Source organism: Enhydra lutris, unplaced genomic scaffold (genome assembly GCF_002288905.1).
Source record: "Enhydra lutris kenyoni isolate GAN:26980312 unplaced genomic scaffold, ASM228890v2 scaffoldscaffold20, whole genome shotgun sequence".
NCBI lineage: Eukaryota > Metazoa > Chordata > Mammalia > Carnivora > Mustelidae > Enhydra > Enhydra lutris.
Genome location: NW_019154104.1, coordinates 4,699,862 through 4,722,209, shown reverse-complemented (window position 1 = coordinate 4,722,209; position 22,348 = coordinate 4,699,862). Strand labels below are relative to the sequence as shown.

The window sequence follows — 22,348 nt, the reverse complement described above, 5'->3', positions numbered from 1 at the left end:
TTTATGTGCATGATTATCACCAGAAAAGCAAAGGATCTCCAAGAATAGAAGACTTTCTTTTTTATTTTTCCCACTTACTGATTTCCATAAATATCCCTTTGTCCGCCTAAACCTGGACGTTCCTGAGAACTCCGGAAGCAGAAACCGTGGCCTGCTTCCCCATTCAGCTCCTCACATGTAAGCGGAAGCCCAGGGCCCAGGGAAGCAGACACACCCAATGACCCAAGTATTTCTTGAGATTAAGAAAGGAATGTGGAATAGAAGAATATAAATTCCTTCAGGTTGGGAGGTCCCAAATCCAGAGCAATTCAGGATGTGCCAGGAATTGCCACCACAAAGAGAAGAATTGAAAGTCAAAACATTTCTTCTAAGTCCACAGTATGCTGCCCTTTCCGTTCATTGCAACTCAAGACCCAAGAGAAAGCGTTCTCGTTAGAAGTCTACCGACGATGAACACTTACCTAAAATGAGATGAAGTTTGGTTTCTGTCTGGAAAGCGTAGTGCAAGGTCACCAAGAACGGTGACTGCCTGATGTGCTCCAAGACTTGCCGCTCGGTCCTTGTGTGCTCTGTGGTTTTGGCCTTTTGCACTATTGTGGCTTTCTTCAAGACTTTCATGGCGTACAGCTTGCCAGCATCGTGACCGCTGATTTTACGAACCAGAAATACTTTTCCATAAGCTGAAAATGAGAAGAAAAAATAAAAACAACTAAAATACCACACACAACGATAATTTCTTGGAAGTTGAAAGTTACAATGCGTAACAAACATTCTTTGAATGAAAAAGTATCTTGACCTCTCTTTCAAATAGTTCTTTCATAGGGGCGCCTGGGTAGCTGAGTCAGTGGCTGAGTCGGTTAAGCGGCTGCCTTCTCAGCTCAGGTCATGATCCCAGGGTCCTGGGATGGGGCTCCATATCGGGCTCCCTACTCAGCGAGGAGTCTGCTTCTCGCTCTGCATCCCCCACTCTGCTTGGGCACTTCCTCTCTCTCTTGTGTTCTCTTTCTCTCTCTCTCTCTCAAATAAATAAATCAAATCTTTAAAAAATAGTTCTTGTATACATTTCTTCAGTTGTATGCCAAGTATATTTCTGGGTCCAAAGCTTGGTAGTTACATATCTAGCCACTGCTGACAAAGTTATATTTTACTGGTATTCTTTCAATATTTTTAGCTGTAGGAAACTAGCCGTTATTATGGTCAATTAACCACAACCCAATTCTGGAACAACTAGGACACTTTAGACATCCGATAAAATCTCCAGGTGTTGCTGTTGATGTAAACAAATGAAAACAGTTCTTAATAAGAATCTCATACATTTAAATCAAACACATCAAGTATCCCTCTATACTTACAGAAAAATCTAAAGGAACATAAGCTGACACTTTTAAACAAAAGAGATCTTCAGACTTAAAAAAAAATATTAAAATGCCCTAAAATGTCAGCAATGCTGACAGAAGCCCCTTTACATCTCTGGGCAGTAAGTCATGGCTCGGTGGGTCAGCCTCCCCAAGTTTTCCCTAAGCGCTCAGCTGGGCAAACCCTGTGTGCGGTGCCACTCCCCCAACTGGGGGAAATGGAAGGCTCAGGGTCCATCTCAGGCAGAGCCAGAATCTGCATCTACTTACTAGAGAAAAGGGGAGAGGGCTGGAAGGGGAACAAGGAGGAGGGAGGCAGAAGGGCAGGACCACCACTGTGAGAGGGCAGGGGTAGGTCCCCAATTCATCTCTACAGTGTATAAATTCTCTTCCCTAAGCACCTTCTGGGATGGGTAAGCCCAGTCCCACTTCTGAAGTTCAACACTTTAGTCAGACCATTCTGGAGCCAGTCCAAGTTCCGACCCAGACCAGTGCTTCCCTGCACTCTGCCCACACCTTCACAGTGGCTAGCACACAGTTCTGTTTGGATCCACTCACTAGTGGGACAGAGCTTTAAGGAAGCTCTGTGTTACTCAGGTCAGTCCTTCGGGAAGTAAATGAGTACCAACAGATGATATACACAGACATAAGGATCAGAGAAAGGTTGCGATACTCCTGAGGAGGAGGAAAGCCAACATTTCCTAAAGAATTTGTCTATGCCAGGCTCTGTGCTAAACATATTCCACATATTGGTTCACTTAATCCTCAGAATGGCCAATGATGGTGGTACTTGGAGTAATTCTATTTCACAGGTGAGGAAATGGGTTCAAGGAATGTAAGGAAGAGGCCCAAAGACTTGAGCAAGAAGTGGCAGAATCGATGCAAGCTCAGGGAACCACACTTTCTACTGAAAATGAATTTTAAAAAATGATTCTTCACAAATACTAGAAGTCCGATGCTCTGGGTTTCAGTAAAATCACTACCATAAACATACTGAACACATTCTGGAATATAGAGAAAGTTCACAAAAGGTTTGTGTCTTATCTCATTGTAAATAAAATAATTATAGACTGAGATTTTAATGAGGTGAAAATGAACCAAAAAAAGAAAATGACAACTTTCAGAACCTGACAAATTAAACTGAAGTATAAAAATGAAAAAAAGCTTATCTATTCAGAAGCACTGAAATGAAGCTAGAAAATATTCTAATAAAATGTGCTGTATCTTCCACAGTCAGCCATTATATAAACTCAGTAGAAAGTGAAGTCCTCTATAAGTATGGGGCTTTTGTGTTCCCTACATACACACGGCATCTGCCCTGAATTCCTGTTCTCTGAGATTCCCATCTCCAGAATGCTCCTTAGAAATTATGTTATCCATATATCTTCTCCAACAAAGAAAATCTTCTGTCATTGATGGAAGATGGCTGTTCGGCTTATATGTAGCTAGTCTTTCAGCGTAAGTGTTGACCAATGCAGGATGTTGGCACCTGACATCTAAGTACTTGTCAGGTGCTTCAGAAGTACATTAACTCACTCCTTTCTTATAGCATCCCTGTAAGGAGGTGAGGAGGACTACCTCCATTGCACGGATGGAGAAACTGAAGCAGAGAAGAACATACTTGCCCAATCAGCCCCACGCCCACACTCTGAACTATGTTCCATCCGCCTCCCTTCAGTGAATGACCTCACACGCAACTAAAGAAGGAGTCAGACATTAAACAGAAGTGACAACAGAGGTTAGGTGTTTTAGTGGCAGAATGGACACAGCGCTATTAACTTCTAAGAGGAGAAAATCTTGCAAAATGACCAATTTCATTGATGGAGAGAGGAGATGGAAATGTCAGAAAATGTTCCCTATATTGAGTGGAAACAAGCCTTTTATAATATTTATCTGTTGGTCCTTCTACATGCTTTGGACTTACAGAAAAGAATATTACCCTTCTTCTATAATTTTTTAAATATTTAAAATCACCATCATGCCATCTCACCTATGCAAAATGTCATTATTCCTTAAACTAATCTTAAAGTAAATGATTTTGAGACTTCTCACCACTAGGAGGTTCCACTCATGTGTTCTGTAAGTTATAAACAATTTTTCTTTGATTTCTTTCCTGTTACTTTAAAAATATGTCCTATTATGCTCTCCACATAAATATAAGATAACATAGGATAATGGATATGTCAAATAACATAAAACCATCCTATTGCTACATTATATACTATCTGTCAAATAATAAACAGTCATCTTCTTTGCCATGTGATGATATCCAGAAGCTTGCCAATAACATAAACTAAAGTCTACATATAGCCTGCCAATACAATTACTTTCTCATCTATCAAAAAATTTCAGGCAAAAAAGTGTGATAAAGCTTACAAATCTTCTGTTTTTATTTATAATTGCCATGATAAATTAAAGCTACAGTAAGTACTTTTATCACATAGTAAGTGCCAAAGATGCTTTTGTCAACAAAATTCGAGAAGTGCCTTATAACATTCCATATAACAAATATTTCAGACAAACAGGATCTTATGAGTAGGTTGCCTACCTAAAACACAGTTGCGTCCAAATGGCCTTGTTTTTGAAGCCCCCATAAGGCTGCTTATCACACTGCAGGGGGGAAAAAAACACAGTCACTATAGGAGACACCTCCCTGGGTAGGCTGGTTTGCAGATTAGTATAGAGGGAGAGAGTAAAGCAGTCCTTCTACTGAATAGCACCATCCACTCCAGAACCACCTACGTGTTTTCCAGTATTTTAAGAGGGGCCACAAGAACTGGAATTTGACAGCAATATTATATCCTTTCTGTTTGTAACCAGATGAATGACCACCTGCCTTCTAGTACAGCCAACTCCTGGCTTTTGTTCGTTATGTGTGTGCTGACATCGTTAAAGAATTCCAATTTTGAAAGCATCTTTTGCAAACTGGAGAGGCTACCAATGGTGAAAACTCTTTTGGCCATAAAAAATAAACAACAGTACTTCCTGCTCAGATGGAGCCCCTAAATGGATGTTTGGCAACACATCTGGCTTTTCTACTTAAGAGACCGAGCTTCCTGCTTTTGCATGACTTTAACGTCCACATCCACATGCAAGGACTTCAAATGCTTTATCAGCAATCCTCACAGAAGTCCCGTGTACTGCTGTGAATCTTATTGAATTCATCAGCACTAGGGCCTTTTCAGGATACTCTACTAAGAAATATGAGCAAAAGAGGGCATGGAGTTCATGGTTTTCCAGAAGACCAGTCTTATAGGGCTTGATGGAGAAGTAGAAGTTCTCCTTACTTTGAGACTGAGGGAAAGTCAATTCTAAGAATCCATAACAAGAAGGCTTAATTCCTGACTTAGCTTGATAGATACCTGTGATCATAGGAATGAAATAAATCCTTCAATTCTAGGCCCTAGAGACATCATTTTGGGTTCTGCTGAAGACCTGCGTCCTTGTCTAGCCATGCAGCCATTTTTGGGAGGGGAGAACGTGGGTAAACTTCTCCAAAGCTGGCTCAGAGGAAAACTACAGCTATCTTAGGAAAGTTACTTCTGTTCAAACTGAAATGTGGATTTAGAATTCTATCCTGGTCAACACAGACAGCACAATGTTGGCAAACCTTGTTGGCGATGACCTCAATGGATTGAGGATAAAGCAAGTAATGTGAAAGGAACTAAAACCAAGAATTGTGGGGAAACGTCTAGCTCTGTGGAGTAGGTTCGGTTTGCTTTTCCAATATAGGAATCCTATTCCTCTTGCCACAATTACCATTATGAATCAGGTTTTCAGCAATTGTTGTAATAAAGAAAAGTTAAAACTGACTGACAGTTTTAAAACAAGATGACATTCATGCTGCCCTCTCAAAAGCCATCTCACAATTTCAACTACTTTTTGAAATTTATTTTGAGCATAATTAAACTGATCTTTTCACTTTATTTGTAAAATGTGAATTCATTAAAAAGTTTTAAGAAGTAGCATTTCATCTTTGTATTAAAATGATAATGAGCTCACAATTTGGTAAAAAATATTTTTACAGACTATAACAGCAATCACTTCAGAAAGCCCTAAGATCAAATTCATGTAACATTTACGTACGTGTACAAGCACTATTCTGGAGGAAGAGGTTAAGGACCATTTTTCTAGCAGGCCTCTGGTTTATTTACTTCATTACAGTGCTCACCTAGGACATGCTGCTCTCACTGGGGTCCAAATGGCTCAGCCACTGTGAGATCACTGTTTCCTGTCACTCAAACTGTTCTTTTTTTTTTTTTTTTTTAAAGATTTTACTTATTTATTTGACAGACAGAGATCACAAGTAGGCAGAGAGGCAGGCAGAGAAAGAGGAGGAAGCAGGCTCCCCGCTGAGCAGAGAATCTGATGTGGGGCTCGATCCCAGGACTCTGGGATCACGACCTGAGCCGAAGGCAGAGGCTTTAACCCACTGAGCCACCCAGGCGCCCCACTCAAACTGTTCTTAATGCTATTTAAAACTGTGTACATTTTACACACTGCTTATCAGCCATGTCACACTTTGGGTTCATACCAAACTTGTAGCAGAAGCTACTGTACTTGAACTGCAGCCTTTAAAAAAATATATATGATAGAAATTCTTAGTGACTTCCCCTTAGACATGAGACCTCCCCTTCCCTCTGTCCAACACACTGTTGCACACTGAAAGCCTGGAGCTGGCTGGTTCCCCCGTGCACTTCTGTCTCTGTGCAGCTCAGCCGTCTACTTCCTACCATTCACAGATACTCGTGGCCTTATCCATTGATTCCTGTTGTAGATGTTACTGTTATTATGTAATTTAACTATATATTACATAAACCACTAAAATGCAAATGTTAAAGAAAAGAGAAAAATGAGGTTGAATACTTCGGAAGAACTACATAAAAGCAAGACACTTAAAAAAAAAGAGCTGCTGAAAAGCTAGGTGTGGGCGGAACACTATAAAAGGCTTGGGGGAAAATTGTGGAAATCTAGAAAGATTTTGTACTCAGAGTACTTCAAATGCGTCTGGTTCTCACTCCACTTTAAAAAATCTGAATCTTAATTTTAGGTGATGCACTACAAGGGTAGTTTATAGAAAATAAACTATTGTTTAAGAACTTCTTCTCAAAGGTTCTGTGCCTACAACAAAGACTGGTAAGTGAATACGTATCTATCCTTTTTAAGTGAAAATAATATGTTCAGAGTATTTATATATACCCTTTCAAAGTGATTTTCCACCTTAACCAACCTTTGTTGATTAACCACAAGTACCAATCATGTCAGATGAGAGAGGATCATGTTCATCACTGCTGGACCCCATCCCTCTCTCCTCCTTCCAGATTACTGACATCTTGTCCAAGGGGGACCTGGCCATCAGGCACTCTAACTACGCCTCCCAGCTTACTTCTATCCTCAACCTGGTAAATACTTTTGCCCTGCCATCTAAACTATTGAGAGAAATATAGCCCTTCTGGCTCAGCTTAGTTGATTTCCAACTGTCCTTAAGATAGGGAGAAGCCTTAATATAATGAAAGGATCTGACTTCCTACCTCTCTCCACCTTCTCACCACCTCATTTAGCTGACTCCTTCAGACAGCCAACATTTTTTGACTTCCTAGACTAGCACAATTCCTCTAATTCTATGTTCTCATGACACCACACATTCTTTGTCACAGGAATGATCAGAAACACTTTTCATTTATTCGTATGATTGCTTCCTTGTCTGACTTCCACTGACCGTAAATTCCACTAAACCCTACACTGTCTAATTTTACTCACTTTGCATTATTAGCAAGTAACTGAAGCTGCCCCATCAGGGAAACTCAATGCTGAGCGCGTGAAAAAGAAAAATGGACAAACAAGCTAGTGAACGGGTTGGACCAAACAAAGAGCTCTCTAGTATACAGCCAAATACCTTCCTCTCAGGTGATAATTTTGATGGAAAGTTGAAGCTGAGTCCTTAACAAAAGAAACCTGTAATGCGGATCTGCGGTGCAAAGCTATACCCAGCCAACTCTGTTCCTCTGAGGAAGGAACAATGAGCTTTCATGAAGTAATCCCTTTTAATTTGGGGATTAAACATGATTCCTGGCAACATTTCCTGGTGAAAGTGAACTCAGGAAACTTAGATGCCACCGTTCTAGAGCAGGAAAATGTCCTAACACAATGACATCCATATATGGCCACTGTTTTGTAATCTGCTACAACACAGAAGAACGAATTACAATGCCTAGCCCCATCCCTTTCTCATATATAATTTAACTTGGGGAAACATTTCTGTCTTTCCATGTGTGCTATGTCTTGGGGACTGACAGGCCACCTGCCTTCCCTCCTTCTTCCCCTGTGGAACTTCATTCATCCCAAGATGGCAACGTCAGAAATGGAGCCAAACAAAAAAGACAGTCATGGAATTCTGAGTTTCATGACTGCTCTTGGAAAATGGTACCCGAGTCAACAGGCGAGCCGAGGGTACACAGTTAATGCTACAGGGGTAGGTATGAAGCCCCTGTGCACCCGCCACTACCAACCCCAGGGAAGCAGCTTCCCCGCAGTGTTTTACTGCAGCACAGTCGTCCACAAAAACACACACTCACAGTGCAACAGTAATACCGACTAACCATAATCTGGTACTTCTGAAGATTCACCTGAAACATCGGATTAATCAGACCTTAGAATCAAAAAGAAACATTATTGGGGCTCCTTGGTGACTCATTGAACATCCAAATCTTGGTTTTGGCTCAGGTCATGAACTCAGGGTCGTGAGATTGAGCCCCACCTTGGGCTCATGTGCTGTCTGTGGAGCCTGTTTGAGATTCCCTCTCTCTCCCCCTCTGCCCCTCCCCGCTCTGAAAGAAAGAAAGAAAAAAAGAAAGAGTAAAAGAAACATTTTTGTCCATCACAGTAATTGTCCAAAATCTCCCTGTGTGGACCGAGCAACAGGAAGCACCTCACTTGGACCATAGCAGCAGCTCGGTTCTATCAGTAAAGTACTTTAACCTTATGTGTATCACTTTCTAAAGAGACCAAAAATACAATTATGTGTTTTCAATAATACCGCCACCTCTTTTGTCAAAGACGCTATTCTCATGATATGATTTAATGGTCATAATATAAGAACCATTCGATAATTTCAGCACTTGTCACGAGCCTCTCTGAACAGGTTTTTTCCAAACAGTGGGCTGTGACTCATGAGTGGACGATGGTATCAATTTAGTGGGTTCAAACAGCAGTTTAAAAAACTAAAAAGAGAGCCAAATATACTGCAAGTATTTCATGGAACCTCTGTTTTCTCTTCATATATGCATGCACCTGTGTATGTATATATGAATGTAAACAAATCTGAGCACATAGGAGGGGAAAAGAGGGTAGTACAGAGCAATGGTTAATCCGCAGACTCTGGGCTAGACTGCCTGAGTTTGAGCCCTAGATGTATTATTTATTAACTATATGACCTTGGGTAAGTTAAGATAACTCTTTACCTTAGGTAAAACTGTTTACCCTGGGTAGAACAGTTAAGATAAGAGCCTGGGTGACTCAGTCAGTTGGGCGTCTGACCCCTGGTTTCCACTAAGGTCATGACTGTGAGATTACGCCCGCACTGGACTCTGTGCTCTGTAGGGAGTCTGAGATTCTCTCTCCCTCTCTCTCTGCTCCCTCCACCCCCACCTGTGCTCTCTTTTTCTCTCTAAAATAATAATAATAATAAAGATAACAGTGTCTCAATTTCCTCACTAGGGATAGTAATAGTTCCTACATTATAAGGTGTGGGATTAAATAAATTAATATGAGCATTCTGGCAGATAACAAACACCATGTAAGTGTTAGTGGAAAAGTGTGTGTGTGTTCATATGTCTGTATGTCTATATGCATAACATAAATACACATACTGAGCTGTAATACAAAATGTGCCTATTTTATCCTATGGGTAATAATCAGAAGAGCTTGAAAGCCACTGTTCTAGCTGAATTTATATGCCTTTCCTTTAAATAGAAAATTATGGGGCACCTGGGTGACTCAGTCAGTTTAGCATCTGCCTTTGGCTCAGGTCATGATCTCAGGGTCCTGGGATCAAGCCCTGTGTCACGCTCCTTGCTCAGCAGGGAGTCTGCTTCTCCCTCTCCTCTGCCCCTCCCTCTGTTCCTGTTCTCTCTTTCTTTCTCAAATGAATAAAATCTTTAAAAAAGAACAAAAAAGAGAAAAAGAAAAAATTATGCAAGTCACAGAGTTTTCCCTTCATATCTGCCTCTTAGTTACCTCAGAGGTAAATATAAGACTCAGTTATGCCTGTCTCATCCCAGACATCTGTAACATCTACTTCGCTTCCCTTTTATCTGGCTTTTGACCAATCTTTTTTTTTTTTTAGGCTTTTTTTAAAAAGATTTTATTTATTTATTTGACAGACAAGAGATCACAAGTAGGCAGAGAGGCAGGCAGAGAGAGAGAAGGAAGCAGGCTCCCTGCCAGGCAGAGAGCCTGATGTGGGGCTCGATCCCAGGGCCCTGGGATCATGACCTGAGCCGAAGGCAGAAGCTTTAACCCACTGAGCCACCCAGGCGCCCAGGCTCTCTCTTTTTAAAATGCCCTCAAGTCTCTTTTTGAAAGTAGGTAAATTTCAAAACATATGTAAAATAAAATGCACTTGATTTTATAAATTTATCAAGTAAGCATTATTTCCTAAATTCCCTTATACAACAGATGTTAATTATACACTCAATTCCAAATATTTGAAAAATACATACCTATAAAACTAAGTATTTCAATATAATTTTAAAAGAAAAAAAGGATGGGAGCCTGGGTGGCTCAGTGGGTTGAGCCGCTGCCTTTGGCTCAGGTCATGATCTCAGGGTCCTGGGATCGAGTCCCGCATCGGGCTCTCTGCTCAGCAGGGAGCCTGCTTCCCTCTCTCTCTCTCTCTCTGCCTGCCTCTCTGCCTACTTGTGATCTCTGTCAAATAAATAAATAAATAAAATCTTTAAAAAAAAATAAATAAAAGAAAAGAAAAGAAAAGAAAAGAAAAGAAAAAAAGGAGAGTTTGAGCCATTTAACCTAACTATTTTTTAGAATTGGCCACTGTTTTCATTTGTAAAATCAGAAACACCCAAAATTTCTAAAATTAATGAAGACAGACTGACTAAAATAGATTATTCTTCTAGCATGTAAAGAAAAGCTATGAATCTAAAACATGATTAAATAACTAGACATTAAAAGTAAACAAAAGAGACACAGTAAAAACATATGAAATCCTAAGTAGTAATTTTCATAAAAAGCACCAAGGTAGGCCATTTGTTTGGGGCATAAACATTTGTATCTTCTAGAAGATGCATAATAAAGAGGATCTAGATGAGACATAATAAAAGTGCCAGCATTCTAGGTTTAATCCAATTACAGTTTTTAAATTAACCAGGGCCATTTGACCCATTTGCTTAATTCCTTCAATGGTCAGAAACAGTAGTAGAGCTAAATCAGGAACAGAAATCAGCACATTTTCTCAGGGATGGTGACAACATTGAAGAAAGACTTAGTATGTACAAAGGTTGAAAGTAAAATAGTCACAGGATTAACCACCTGTAGGTACCATTTATGCATACTGCATCAGTTTGAGTAATTAAAGACTAACTGTACAATAATCTTCTAGATCAAAACTTTGTAAGTTTCAGAGAAAGCACTAAAACACTACATGCATTAAACCAACTCATAACTGCATATATGTAACTGGCTATGGCCAACTCCTGACTATCTCCATAAGGATGATCCATTTAAACCACAGGTCATTTCTTACTCCTGGTGCCAAATGACTTGAAAACCAAAGGTTCTGGTCCAACAGGGAAGAAAAAGCTACAAAGGAAACCATGTCCAACTGTGAGGTCTGGACTTGGAAATGATTACCCAAGGATGGTATTACCAGAGAATTTCACTAAAAGAAAAATACACAAAAACAATAAATAAGAACAACTAAGAAGCACATTCATAAATCATTCTCTTTATACCTCAACAAACAAGCCATTTGCCTAGCTACACATTTATACCTTAGTGGCCAGTGCAAATGATCATCTGTAGTAGACGCGAATGGTGGTCTATCAGATCACGCTTTTGCAGGCTGGGGTACCCATACCCCAGCTGCTAATAGCCTACAGTTGCCTCCCTCTGCCTCCGGAGAAAGGCCAAAGGTAGACAGAAGTCACAATCTCACCTAGGAGGTTACATTACACCGTTCTATACCCTGCCCCAACAGCCTACAGTCAATGACTACCATAGCTACAAAGGCTTGCCTCTCACTTTGGCTCCAAAACTTTCCATGGACTCGGCCTGAATCAAGACCCCAGCTTAGACCACATGCTGTTTAGGTTCTTCCCCTGCTACTTCTCCCTTCCTCACTCTCTCCTGAGAGCATCTTGCAATAAATCACATGTACCTAAGTCCCTGACCTGGGCTCTTCTAACAAACATGACTTAGGATAGTATCAGTAATAAATCAAATTGTATTTGATTTGACAATTGTATTTACACTAGGGAGAAAATGTCAACCAATATATGGAATCATTTTATGATTAAGGCATAAAACACTAAGACATTTAACCTCTATGATTTCCATAAATACTGTAGGTTTATATGGAAGCATAAGGCATAGTGGGTATATACAGACACAGATACAAACTTGTTTGAATAACAATTTTGACAATGTAATGAATACATGCTTTGAAAAGTACTATTTTAATAGGGATACTTTCCAAACACTTAAGAGAATAAAGTGACAAATGATGACTGAGTCATCATACTTCATAAACAGTCTTCTATAAGATTTGAACCAAATTTCCCCCTCTATCATTTCACCAGTAAGTTGCCTAGTGCAATTTCTAGCACCCTCTAGTGGCAAATTACCCAAGAGAAATAGAAATGACTCATATAATAAATGAAATGTGTTTCTAAAAACCCTGCAGTAAAAATTAAAAATAAAAAACAGAAAAGGCTGTCCCATCAGGGATGATATTCAGAGAGTCTGGAATAATGAGACAATGGAACAATGAGTAAAGAACTACCAGAGTCACCATTTCAACAACAGCACTTAAGATTGAGGTAAGTAACCAAAAGGTAAGTCTCTCTACTGGATAAATAAGTCTTTCCATGGGACAGCTTGAAAGATCTGCTATTGATTAGATGTCCAAAAAAAAAAAAAAAAAAAAAAATCCACACAGCAAGGAAAAAGTGACCTTCTTATAAGGGTACCAGGGACTGAGGTAGGCATAAATAGTTGCTGCTCATCAGATATTCTTGGTGGCAAGGCACTGTGATTTCCTATATTCTGCTGCTACTCATTCCATGGTTTCATAAGCCCAGGAATAATTCTATATTAAATGAAGACCAGATCCTTATTATTCAATTTGAAAGTTTGTATGTGATATGTGTGTGTGTGTGTGTGTGTATACACATATACATATATATCACATACAAACTTTCAAATTTTATATATATATATATTTTTTTTTTTTTTTTTTTTTTTTGGTAATGCTCCCTACTCTACCCCCAGCACTCAAAACAGTACTTGCCTCTTGATAAATACATGTGAATGAATGAATCCCAAATGCAATGGGACTGAACTGAAAGTTTTAAATAGAGAAGTAACAGGTCTAATTTTGTACTTAGGACGGACCACTCCAGCTGTAGTGTGGAGAACAGACCAGGAACAGTCAGCTGAAATCTGGGAGATCTGTGGTGGTTGTATTTCCCTCTTGCTGGACATATTTTAGGCTTTATCATAAAATATTTGTTCAGAAATAACAGTCACTTATGTATCAAGCTAAGCTGAGGCCTTGGTAATGCGTTATATTAGCTCTTTTAGAAGCTGGGTTTCTTTCCCTTTCAGTTACATAAACAGCTGAAGTTTATACAGCATTTACTATAGGTCAGGCAATCTAAATGTTTTATTACTCATTTTCTGTATATTATAGCATAAGAATGTCAACCTAAAGTACAGAAAGGGTGTTCAGAGGAGCGCCTAGGTGGCTCAGTCAGTTAAGCGACCAACTCTTGATTTCAGCTCAGGTCATGATCTCAAGGTCCTGAGACTGAGGCCTGCATCAGCCTCCATGCTGGCCATGGTGCCTGCTTAAGATCCTCTCCCCTTTTCCCTCTGCCCCTCCCCCTGACCTCCACCCCGTTCATGCACACATGCATTCTCCCTCTCTCTCTCTCAAAAATAAAAAAGGTAACTTCAGTTGAATTTACTCCCAGATATGCTAACAGAGTGAACGACTATGTGAAAAATCTAGTTATCCCTACGAAGAAGTCCTAAATAATTTTGTTTTTCTCATTTAGGGTACAGCTTTACAGTGGCGTTTCCTATTCAATAAATAACCACAACTGATGGTCATCTAGCAAGTGGCAATTCATACCCATTCTTCTACTAATCCTGTAACAACACTGTGAGGTCGGTATTATTGACTTATGTCAACAGGGACTTAGGCTCTCAGGAGTTCAGGTGATTTACCCAAGGAACTCATGTAGGTAATGGTAACCTCAAGATTCAAACCCGAATTATATATGGCATCCTGGCTACCCAAGTACTTCACGATTATGAATGCACCAAAACTGGAAGAGGAAATCAACTCCGCTGCACCCTTTATGGTTGGTTATATGGCAAAAAAATTCTTTTTGGCATAATGGCAAAAAATCTCCAAAGTTTAGGATCATGTATGACAAACAAAGGAAATTCAAAGAGAATACTAAAATCTTTTAGCTAAGACCATCACGCTCCACTAAGCATCAGAAATACTAATCCAGGGGCACCTGGGTGGCTCAGTGGGTTAAAGCCTCTGCCTTCAGCTCGGGTCATGATCTCAGGGTCCTGGGATCGAGCCCCGCATCGGGCTCTCTACTCAGCAGGGAGCCTGCTCTGCCCTCTCTCTCTGCCTGCCTCTCTGCCTACTTGTGATCTCTCTCTGTCAAATAAATAAATAACATCTTAAAAAAAAAAAAGAAATACTAATCCACACAATGGGTACACTTAAAGACTTTCTTCACCTATACGTGGACACATGTCTCAGAGAAAGCAAATGGTTAAAAATAAAGCAGCAGAAAAGGAGAGCAATAAAAACAGAATCAGTATTCTCACAAACAATCCAAAATTTCATCATGAAACAAAATACAGCTGACTCTTGAACATGGATTTGAACTACAAGTGTCCACTTATAAATGAATTTTTTAAATACAGTACAGTACTGTAAATGTATTTTCTCTTCCATATGATTTTTATAACATTTTCTCTAGCTTACCTTATTGTTAAATACACAGTGCATAATATAACACACAAAATATGTGTTAATTGACCATTTACATTATCAGTAAGGCTTCCAATACAAGAGGGTATTAGTAGTTAAGTTTCTGGGCCATCAAAAGTTATATATTCATGGGTTTTCAATTATGTGCACCCCATACCCCACATTATTCAAGGGGCAAGTGTAATTCTAAAAGATGAATCAAAGTTATTTCCTGGACTTGGAAGTATCAATCTCAAGAATAATGCTAGAGATAAGAACATGAATTATATACTTGTTAAACTAAAATGCTTCATACTGTTATGAGCTATGGAGATGAGGCAGGGCAACAGAGGTGGAAAAATACATAGCGATGATCCCAAGAGCTTATAATCTAAAAGAAAAACAGCAGACATGAAGGAAAATTCAGAGAACCACTCAGTGCTATGTTCTCTACAAAGGATTGTGAGTGCTGCAGTTCAGATAATGAATCAATCTGAGCAGGATTTAGACAGGCAGAAGAGAAGGGGAGCACTAGGATTATGGGAATAAGATAAGGCAGAGTAGCAGAATATGGGAAAGGATGCATAACTGTAGGGGAGTAAAAGAAAATTAACCAGACTAGAAAGTAGGTGGAATATCAGGGTAAATGGACAAAAAAGACAGGAGAAAACAGAGCTAAGCCTGAAAGCAAGGCAAGGCCTTGGATTTGAATTAATTAACTGCAAAAAAAAAAAAAAAAGCACTATAAGTTCTGAAATAGGATAATAGCACAATATGTCGAATTTTAATGAGGCTGATTATCATTTACAACAGAATATATATAAAATGCACAAAATGGAAGAGAGAACTTGCAGAAAGGCAGAACAGCTAGGGAAGCCCTAACAATAATCCATGTATAAGGTAATACAAGTGACGGCACTAGGAACAGAAAAGGTCAATCCAAGGGTCATTGTGAAGGAAAAATTAGAGGCTTTTGTGAGAAACAAGAAATCAAAAGAGAAAAAAATAAAAAATTACTTCCAAGTTTCTATCTGAGGAAACTGGTCAGTGACAGACCAACAGAAATAAGATAGCTGAAAAGAAAAATAATTCAACAGTCTGAATAAAAAAGAGATTTTTATTTTTACTTTTTAAAAAGATTTTATTTATGTATTTGAGAGAGAGAGAGGGAGAGAGAGGAGACAGTGAGCGTGCACGCAAGTGGGGGGAGGAGCAGAGGGAGAGGAATACAGCAGACCCCCATGGAGCGAGGAGCCAACACAGGGCTCAATCCCATGACCCTGAGATCACGACCTGAGCTGAAATTCGAGAGTCCAACTGAGCCACCAAAGTGCCCTCACAGAGAGATTTTAAAATGAATATTACATGCATTTGAGTATGAGATCAAAAGCAAATCTTTGATATTGTAATATTCCATAAAGTCTTCAAGATATTGGATGAATAGCATTTTATATAGTTCAAAATACATAAAAATTAATTCATCAGAAGAATTTTCAGTTTCACTTCCAAAGAAAACCTGGCATGACACATAAAGACATCTGATGAGGCTTTTCTATTATTCTAACTGGTGCTGGAAAAAATTATCTTAAAAAGGTAATGAAACTGAAGGATTAGTGGTGAAATTTTTGAATAAAAATTGAGATTTTATTATATTCATAAGAAAAGTTTCCACCTACTCCATTTAGTCATCAAAAATGTGATTTTAAATACAGAAATACCTACACTGACATCTTAGTTATTCCATGTTCTTATAAGAGCAAGCACATTATCAGCTGACAAAAAGGAAAAGCAGCATCCACAGCTAACAACAGACCAAAAACACAACAGTGAAAAGGCATGAAATGAAAATGCCAAGGTAAAACATTACTGACAAAGTCTTTCTCCACCTTTGAAGAATTGTCTTAAGGACCTGTGATCACACCACTCAAAAAGCTGAGCTAGATAACGGGATAAAGTATTAATTGTGTTGAAAGAAAATATACACCAAGTTTTATTTTATAAATTTGATATTAAAAATCTTACATACTGGAAACTGGTGTCTAATTTTCCTTCCTCATATTCTCTTAGTGGTTTTTAGAATCAAAGTTATACTAGCCTCACACAATGAACTAGAAGAAGAATCCCACTTTTTCTATTTTCTGAAAGAGTTTGAGGAAGATTAGAATGATCTATGTCTTGAATATCCGGCAGAACTCATTCTTAAAACTGAATCAAGTGTTGTCCTGGCAGGAAGATTTTTACTTACCCATTTCTTTAACAGTTATAGGATATTAAGGTTTTCTATTCTTTCTTCAATTGGTTTGGAAATTTACACATGTCAAGATTTGTGAGCATGTTAAAGTTTGTGGAATAGTACACCTCAGAACACTAATTCCTATCAGCTCCCAGACTGTATACAATTTTTGCCCAAAGATTCAGTTCTTTTTTTTTAACCCCATGGTTTCAACATTACAACTATGGTTGTTTAGATTTTCTTTACCCACCAAACCTTTTTGCATCTCAGAAACTCTCCTGAGATTACTTTTTTTCTTCCTACATGAGATCTGTTAGAAATCCTTGTGAGGATGTGTTGGTGGAAAACACACTCAGCTTTTGTATGTCTGAGGATGTCTGTTTTGCCCTCACTTCTAAAAAATAGTTTGGCTGGGTATAGAATTCTAAATTGACAACTGTTTTCTCCAGGCATTCTGCAGGTACTGTTTTTCTCTTCCAAGGCTTTTGTGGTTGCTGCTGAAAAGGCGTCGGTCTGATCACTGTTCTTCCTTCATAAATATATATAAATAAGTCTTTTTGTTCCAGCTGCTTTTAGGAAATCTCTCTGTCTCTGGTGCTCATCCCCTTCTCTATGATGTATTCATGTAAGACTTTCCATACATTTGTCTGCTTGGAAATTGTTCTGTTCCTTCGATCTGTGAATTCATATTTTCAGTCAATCTTAGTAAATTCTTAGTTACTACTCCTCCCCTATTAGCTCCTTCTTGGATTCTGATTAGACAAATCTGTATCTTCTCTCTGTCTTCATCTCCCTTTTATAAATGCCACCTCATTTTTCTCCATTTCATACTCTGCATATTTTCCTCAAATCCACCTCTCAATTTGCTAATTCTCTTTAGCTACATCTCATCTGCTAGTAAACTATCTATAAACTGAGTTTATAATTTGAATTACTTTTCACTTCTAGAAGTACTATTGGTTCTCTTTAAAATCTGTCTGGTCATTTTGTAGCAAGTCGTTTTTCCTTAATATTAGCATCAAAGTTCTGTTTAATTTTAAAAACGAGATATACATATATATCATACTTCATGCCTAATAATTCCAACAGTCTCTGCAGGTCTAATTTTGCTATGTCTTGTTTCTATTTCTTTCACTCATGGTGACTTGCTTCTTGGATGCTTGTGATCATTGGCAATTAAGATCATGTCTATAAAACTTCTTTATGGTCTAGGTAAAAGTTCATTCTTCCAAAGAGGATTTACATTTGCTTTTCCTAGGCACTTGGGAATACTACTAACTCGGTATGTAAACTAAATTCTTACCTATTTTTTTGTTCTTTGGGATCATACAAATGTGTACAAATTCAAGCTGCAAACCTGCACAATGCCTGCCTTAAGTTTTGAATGCTCAGGGAAGGCTTTTGTTTATTTTTTAATTCTCTTCACCCAGAACCAGTGCTGAGGCAGAAGAATTTTCTCTGCAGCTCCCTTTGTGGGGTGGATTTTCTTATTTAGTCTTTTGCATAGCAGTAGCCTTCTCTACCTCTCAGGAGTCATAGATGATATCTCTCAGACCAAGCATGAAAATGGGAACTCCAAAGAACTAGCTCACAATTCATTGGCAGAATTTTCTAGAATAACCTCTGCCTTCAGGGGGCTTATGTAGTCTCTAGATTTCTACTCCCACTTTCTTTCTGAATTCTAAGGATTTTCCTTAATCTTACCAGCTGACCTATACCATCGAGTAGACTTTCTTTAGAGGCATTTTATCCAGCACTTTAAGGGTTTAAAAATGAGGGGGATTTTCCAGGATATGCAAGCTGTCATCTTATCAGAAAGAGAACATACACTGCCTTTCTATTTCTACTTATGTATTTGGAATATACTGCCAAATATGAAATTGACAGATCAAGGAACAGAATTCGTTTCATGGCTTTTGTTACATGCTATAAAATTCAGTGATGAAAATTAATATCACATTTTAATAGTGGCTTGAGAAGATTTATAGATTCCACATCTATTTTGCTTCAGAGAAGTTATCTAATAATATTAAATAAAAGTTTTTTGGTTTTGATGATATCTGGAATAAAACATGATCTTAGTCTGATTTTTATAACTTATCTTCTAAAAGAACAGCTACAAATGATGGTAAGGATGCAGAGAAACTGACACCCTCACACACTGCTGGTGGAATGTAAAATGGTGTGGCCATTTAGAAAAGAATCCATAGTTCCTCAAGAAATTAAACATCAAATTATCATTTGAAATGGCAATTCAGTACTAATATATAACCAAGAGAAATTAGAACTTATGTTCTCCCAAAAACTCATACATGAACACTCAGAGCAGCATTGTTCATAATAGCTAAAAGGGAAAAAACAACCCAGCAACTGATGAACAGATAAACAAGATGTGGTTTATCCACACAGTGGGCTATTATTTAGCCATAAAAAGGAAAGAAGCAGTGATCCATGCTACAAGGTAGATTCAGCTAGAAAATATTATGCTAAGTGAGAGAAGCCAGACACAAAAGACCACATGATTCAATTACATGAATGTCCACAATAGGCAAATAAAAAGATACAGAAAGTAGGTTTAGTGGTTGTTTAGAGCTGGGAGGATGGTGAATCTTGAGAGGTAATAGACAAAGGTTTCACAGGTTTTTTTTGAGGTAAGGAAAATGTTCTAAAATTGGTTGTGGTGATGATTGCACAACTCTGTAAATATACGAAAGCCACTGATTTGTACACTTTAAATGGATGAACAATAAGGCATGTGATTACACTGCAATAGGGCTATTAGAATAAAAACCATGCAGATAAAACAAATTCTGCGGCTACAGCATAAATTGACCTGAAAAATCCTTTGACAAGGCAGCACAAGCACTATTTCTAAGGAAATCCAGTCCCCGTACAATTGTGACCCTTCTTCTCCTTTGAGTCGATACTGCCTTTGAAAGAGGAAGCAAACATAAGGACAAAATACATTATTTTGGTATTCTGAAAGCATGATTTCTTAGGGATATGGTAGGATGAGGCTAGTTTGCTCTAAAAATACATGTTTACAAATGATCTGAAGGAGGGAATGCACAGTAAAATCTCCCAAGCTGACAATTATACGATGCTCTTCCTGACAATAAGACACTTAGTTGATGAAAATAAATCACAGGGCTTGTTTGCGGGCAGCTGGAGAAGCCGGCTCCACACAACAAGCTGAGGTACTCAGGAAGATGACGAAGAGCTTGCATGGCAAGGCCCTAGGCATGAAGGCTCAACACCAGATGACCTAAAGACAAATGACATGTGCATGAATATGGGAGGCCTGGGACTGATTCTGGAAGCCGAGAGAAAAGATTTTTCTACTGCTAGAAGGCTTGGCCCTGCGGAAAGTATGGGCAGATCCCCTCATATGGACAGCGGCAATCTCTCCTGTCAGGGGCTGTGAATCTAGAAAAGAATACAGGCCCCTGAGGGCGTGAAGCTAAACTCTACTGGGGAAGAAGAATATTCTGTCCTCTGAGGCTCTCTCCCTGCTTCTGGGGAAAGAGACAACAGGCCTGCTGAGGATGGGGGGGAGAAATGAAAATCCTCCTTTCACTTCTACCAGGAGGATGGAAAATAAGAGTGTCCAGTTCTCACCGCGGTGTAACTGCACAGCATCACACTCCAGAGGGAGAGCTGAGCAGAGGAGGTGCACTCCTGGCAAGACCTGCTATGGGACCGGTAGGCCTGCTGCAAAACCACCGAAGTGTGGGGTGCCTTGTTCATGAGTCATTTAGAATCTCGCAACAGTGACCACAGAGCACTACAGCTAACATGGGGCCCTTCCAAATGTGGGGATCGCTGCAACCACATGGGCTATACCCCCCGGAGGCCTTGCCTCTTGAGCAGCAAGAACAGCAGCAGCAAAAACTCAAGAGGCACAGAGGAAAACCAAGATCATCGCAAATCCCAACAGCCGAGACCGTTACCATTTTGGTGTATATTCCACAGGATTTTACATAAACGCCTAGACTGCTGGCCCTGGAACAACATAGGTTTGAACTGCACGGTCCACTTATACATGGAATTTTCTGGAAAAATACAGGACTGCAAATATATATCCTATTTCTTATTATTTTCTTAGTAACATTTTCTTTTTTCTAGCTTTCTATATTGTACAAATACAGTATAGAAGACACACAACATACAAAATATGTGTTAATTCACTGTTTATGTTATCGGTAAGGCTTCCAGTCAACAGGACGCTATTAGTAGTTAAGTTTGGGGGGAATCAAAAGTTACCCACAGATTTCCAGCAGTGCAGGGGACTGCTGCCCGTAACCCCCTGCAATGTTCAAGGGTCAAGCGTACGTGGAGACACTGATTCTACCATTTTTTATTTCACAGAAATGGTATACTGTACATTCTCTTCTGTAGCTTTTTTTTTTTTTAAACTTATTAAAGTATGGAGAACTTTCAAAAATATTAAATACAGATCATCTCATTCCAACTGTATAGATCACACAACATAAAGATCCATGTTCCATTTAATCAAACTCATATTGTTAAGGCTTCTGAAGGTCTTAGGTTTTCCATTATTAAACACGATGACCACTGGATATGAATACAGTGGAGTGAGGACAGAATGAGTTAATCAGAATAAAGTATTTCACAGAGTACTTGGCAAGTCACAGGCTCTCTATAAATGTTAGTGATTTTAGTATTGTGTCCTATATAAAGATTGAACTAATTTACATTCCCAACAGCAGGGTAAAAGAAATTGGTTTTCCTAAATCCTTGCCAATTCTTCCAAATTTTCCCTTTTGTATTTCTTCTATGAATCATTTGTTCATGTTCTTTGACAGTTCTCCTATTGGATTTCTTACGCTTTTAAATTTTTAACTGACTTCCATATTGAGGATATGAGTCCTTTGTTTTAAGATAACAAACACTTTTTTTAGTTTAAAAATTTTTTTAAAGACTTACCTCCAGTTCCTAGGACTTTGAGGAGCTCAAAATTTTCAATCCCCACCTTCTCGGCATGTCCAGTTAAATTAGCTAAAAAAAGGAAGAGAAAAAAGAAATAATTAAGGGAATTAGTAACAAGAGGGGGCCCATAGCGGCTTCTTAAATACCAGCAATGTTTTATTACTTGACTTTGGTTGTTAAGCCAGGGTTCACTTTATAACTATTTGTTAAACTATATAGCTATGTTTTGTGCAATTTCCTGTGTGTTATATATTACAGGAAAACTTTTTAAGAATTTAGTAGCTATATATCATTTGTACCTAAAGTTAACATAAAAATGAGGTGTTAAGAGACTACTGATCAAGATAATCTGAAAATAAGCACAAATTCCAGTATGTAGCTAGATATGCAGTACAAAGAAAACTGGAGAGATTTAGACAACATATTCATATATTTAACAAATATTTATTGAGTGTCCACTAAATACATCCCCAGCATCTAAGCTGGATTCTACTTCCGTTGCCTTCCTTCTTTTTTTTTTTTTTAAAGATTTATTTTGATTATTTTAGAGAGAGAGCGAGCACAAGCAGGAGAGGC

General features: G+C 38.7%; 1 protein-coding gene across 5 annotated transcripts in view; it reads right to left on the bottom strand.

The window, feature by feature from the left end:
- The window catches only part of LOC111148567 (ribosomal protein S6 kinase A5), a 183,409-nt gene that overhangs the window by 110,199 nt on the left and 50,862 nt on the right, over window positions 1-22,348 (bottom strand). For all 5 annotated transcript variants that reach the window (XM_022505233.1, XM_022505232.1, XM_022505237.1 and 2 more), the window contains exons 2-3: window positions 21,770-21,841; window positions 462-680 (exon numbers count right to left, since the gene is read on the bottom strand). In XM_022505233.1, coding sequence (XP_022360941.1) covers window positions 462-680; window positions 21,770-21,841 — 291 coding nt within the window. The remainder of the gene's footprint in view (window positions 1-461; window positions 681-21,769; window positions 21,842-22,348) is intronic.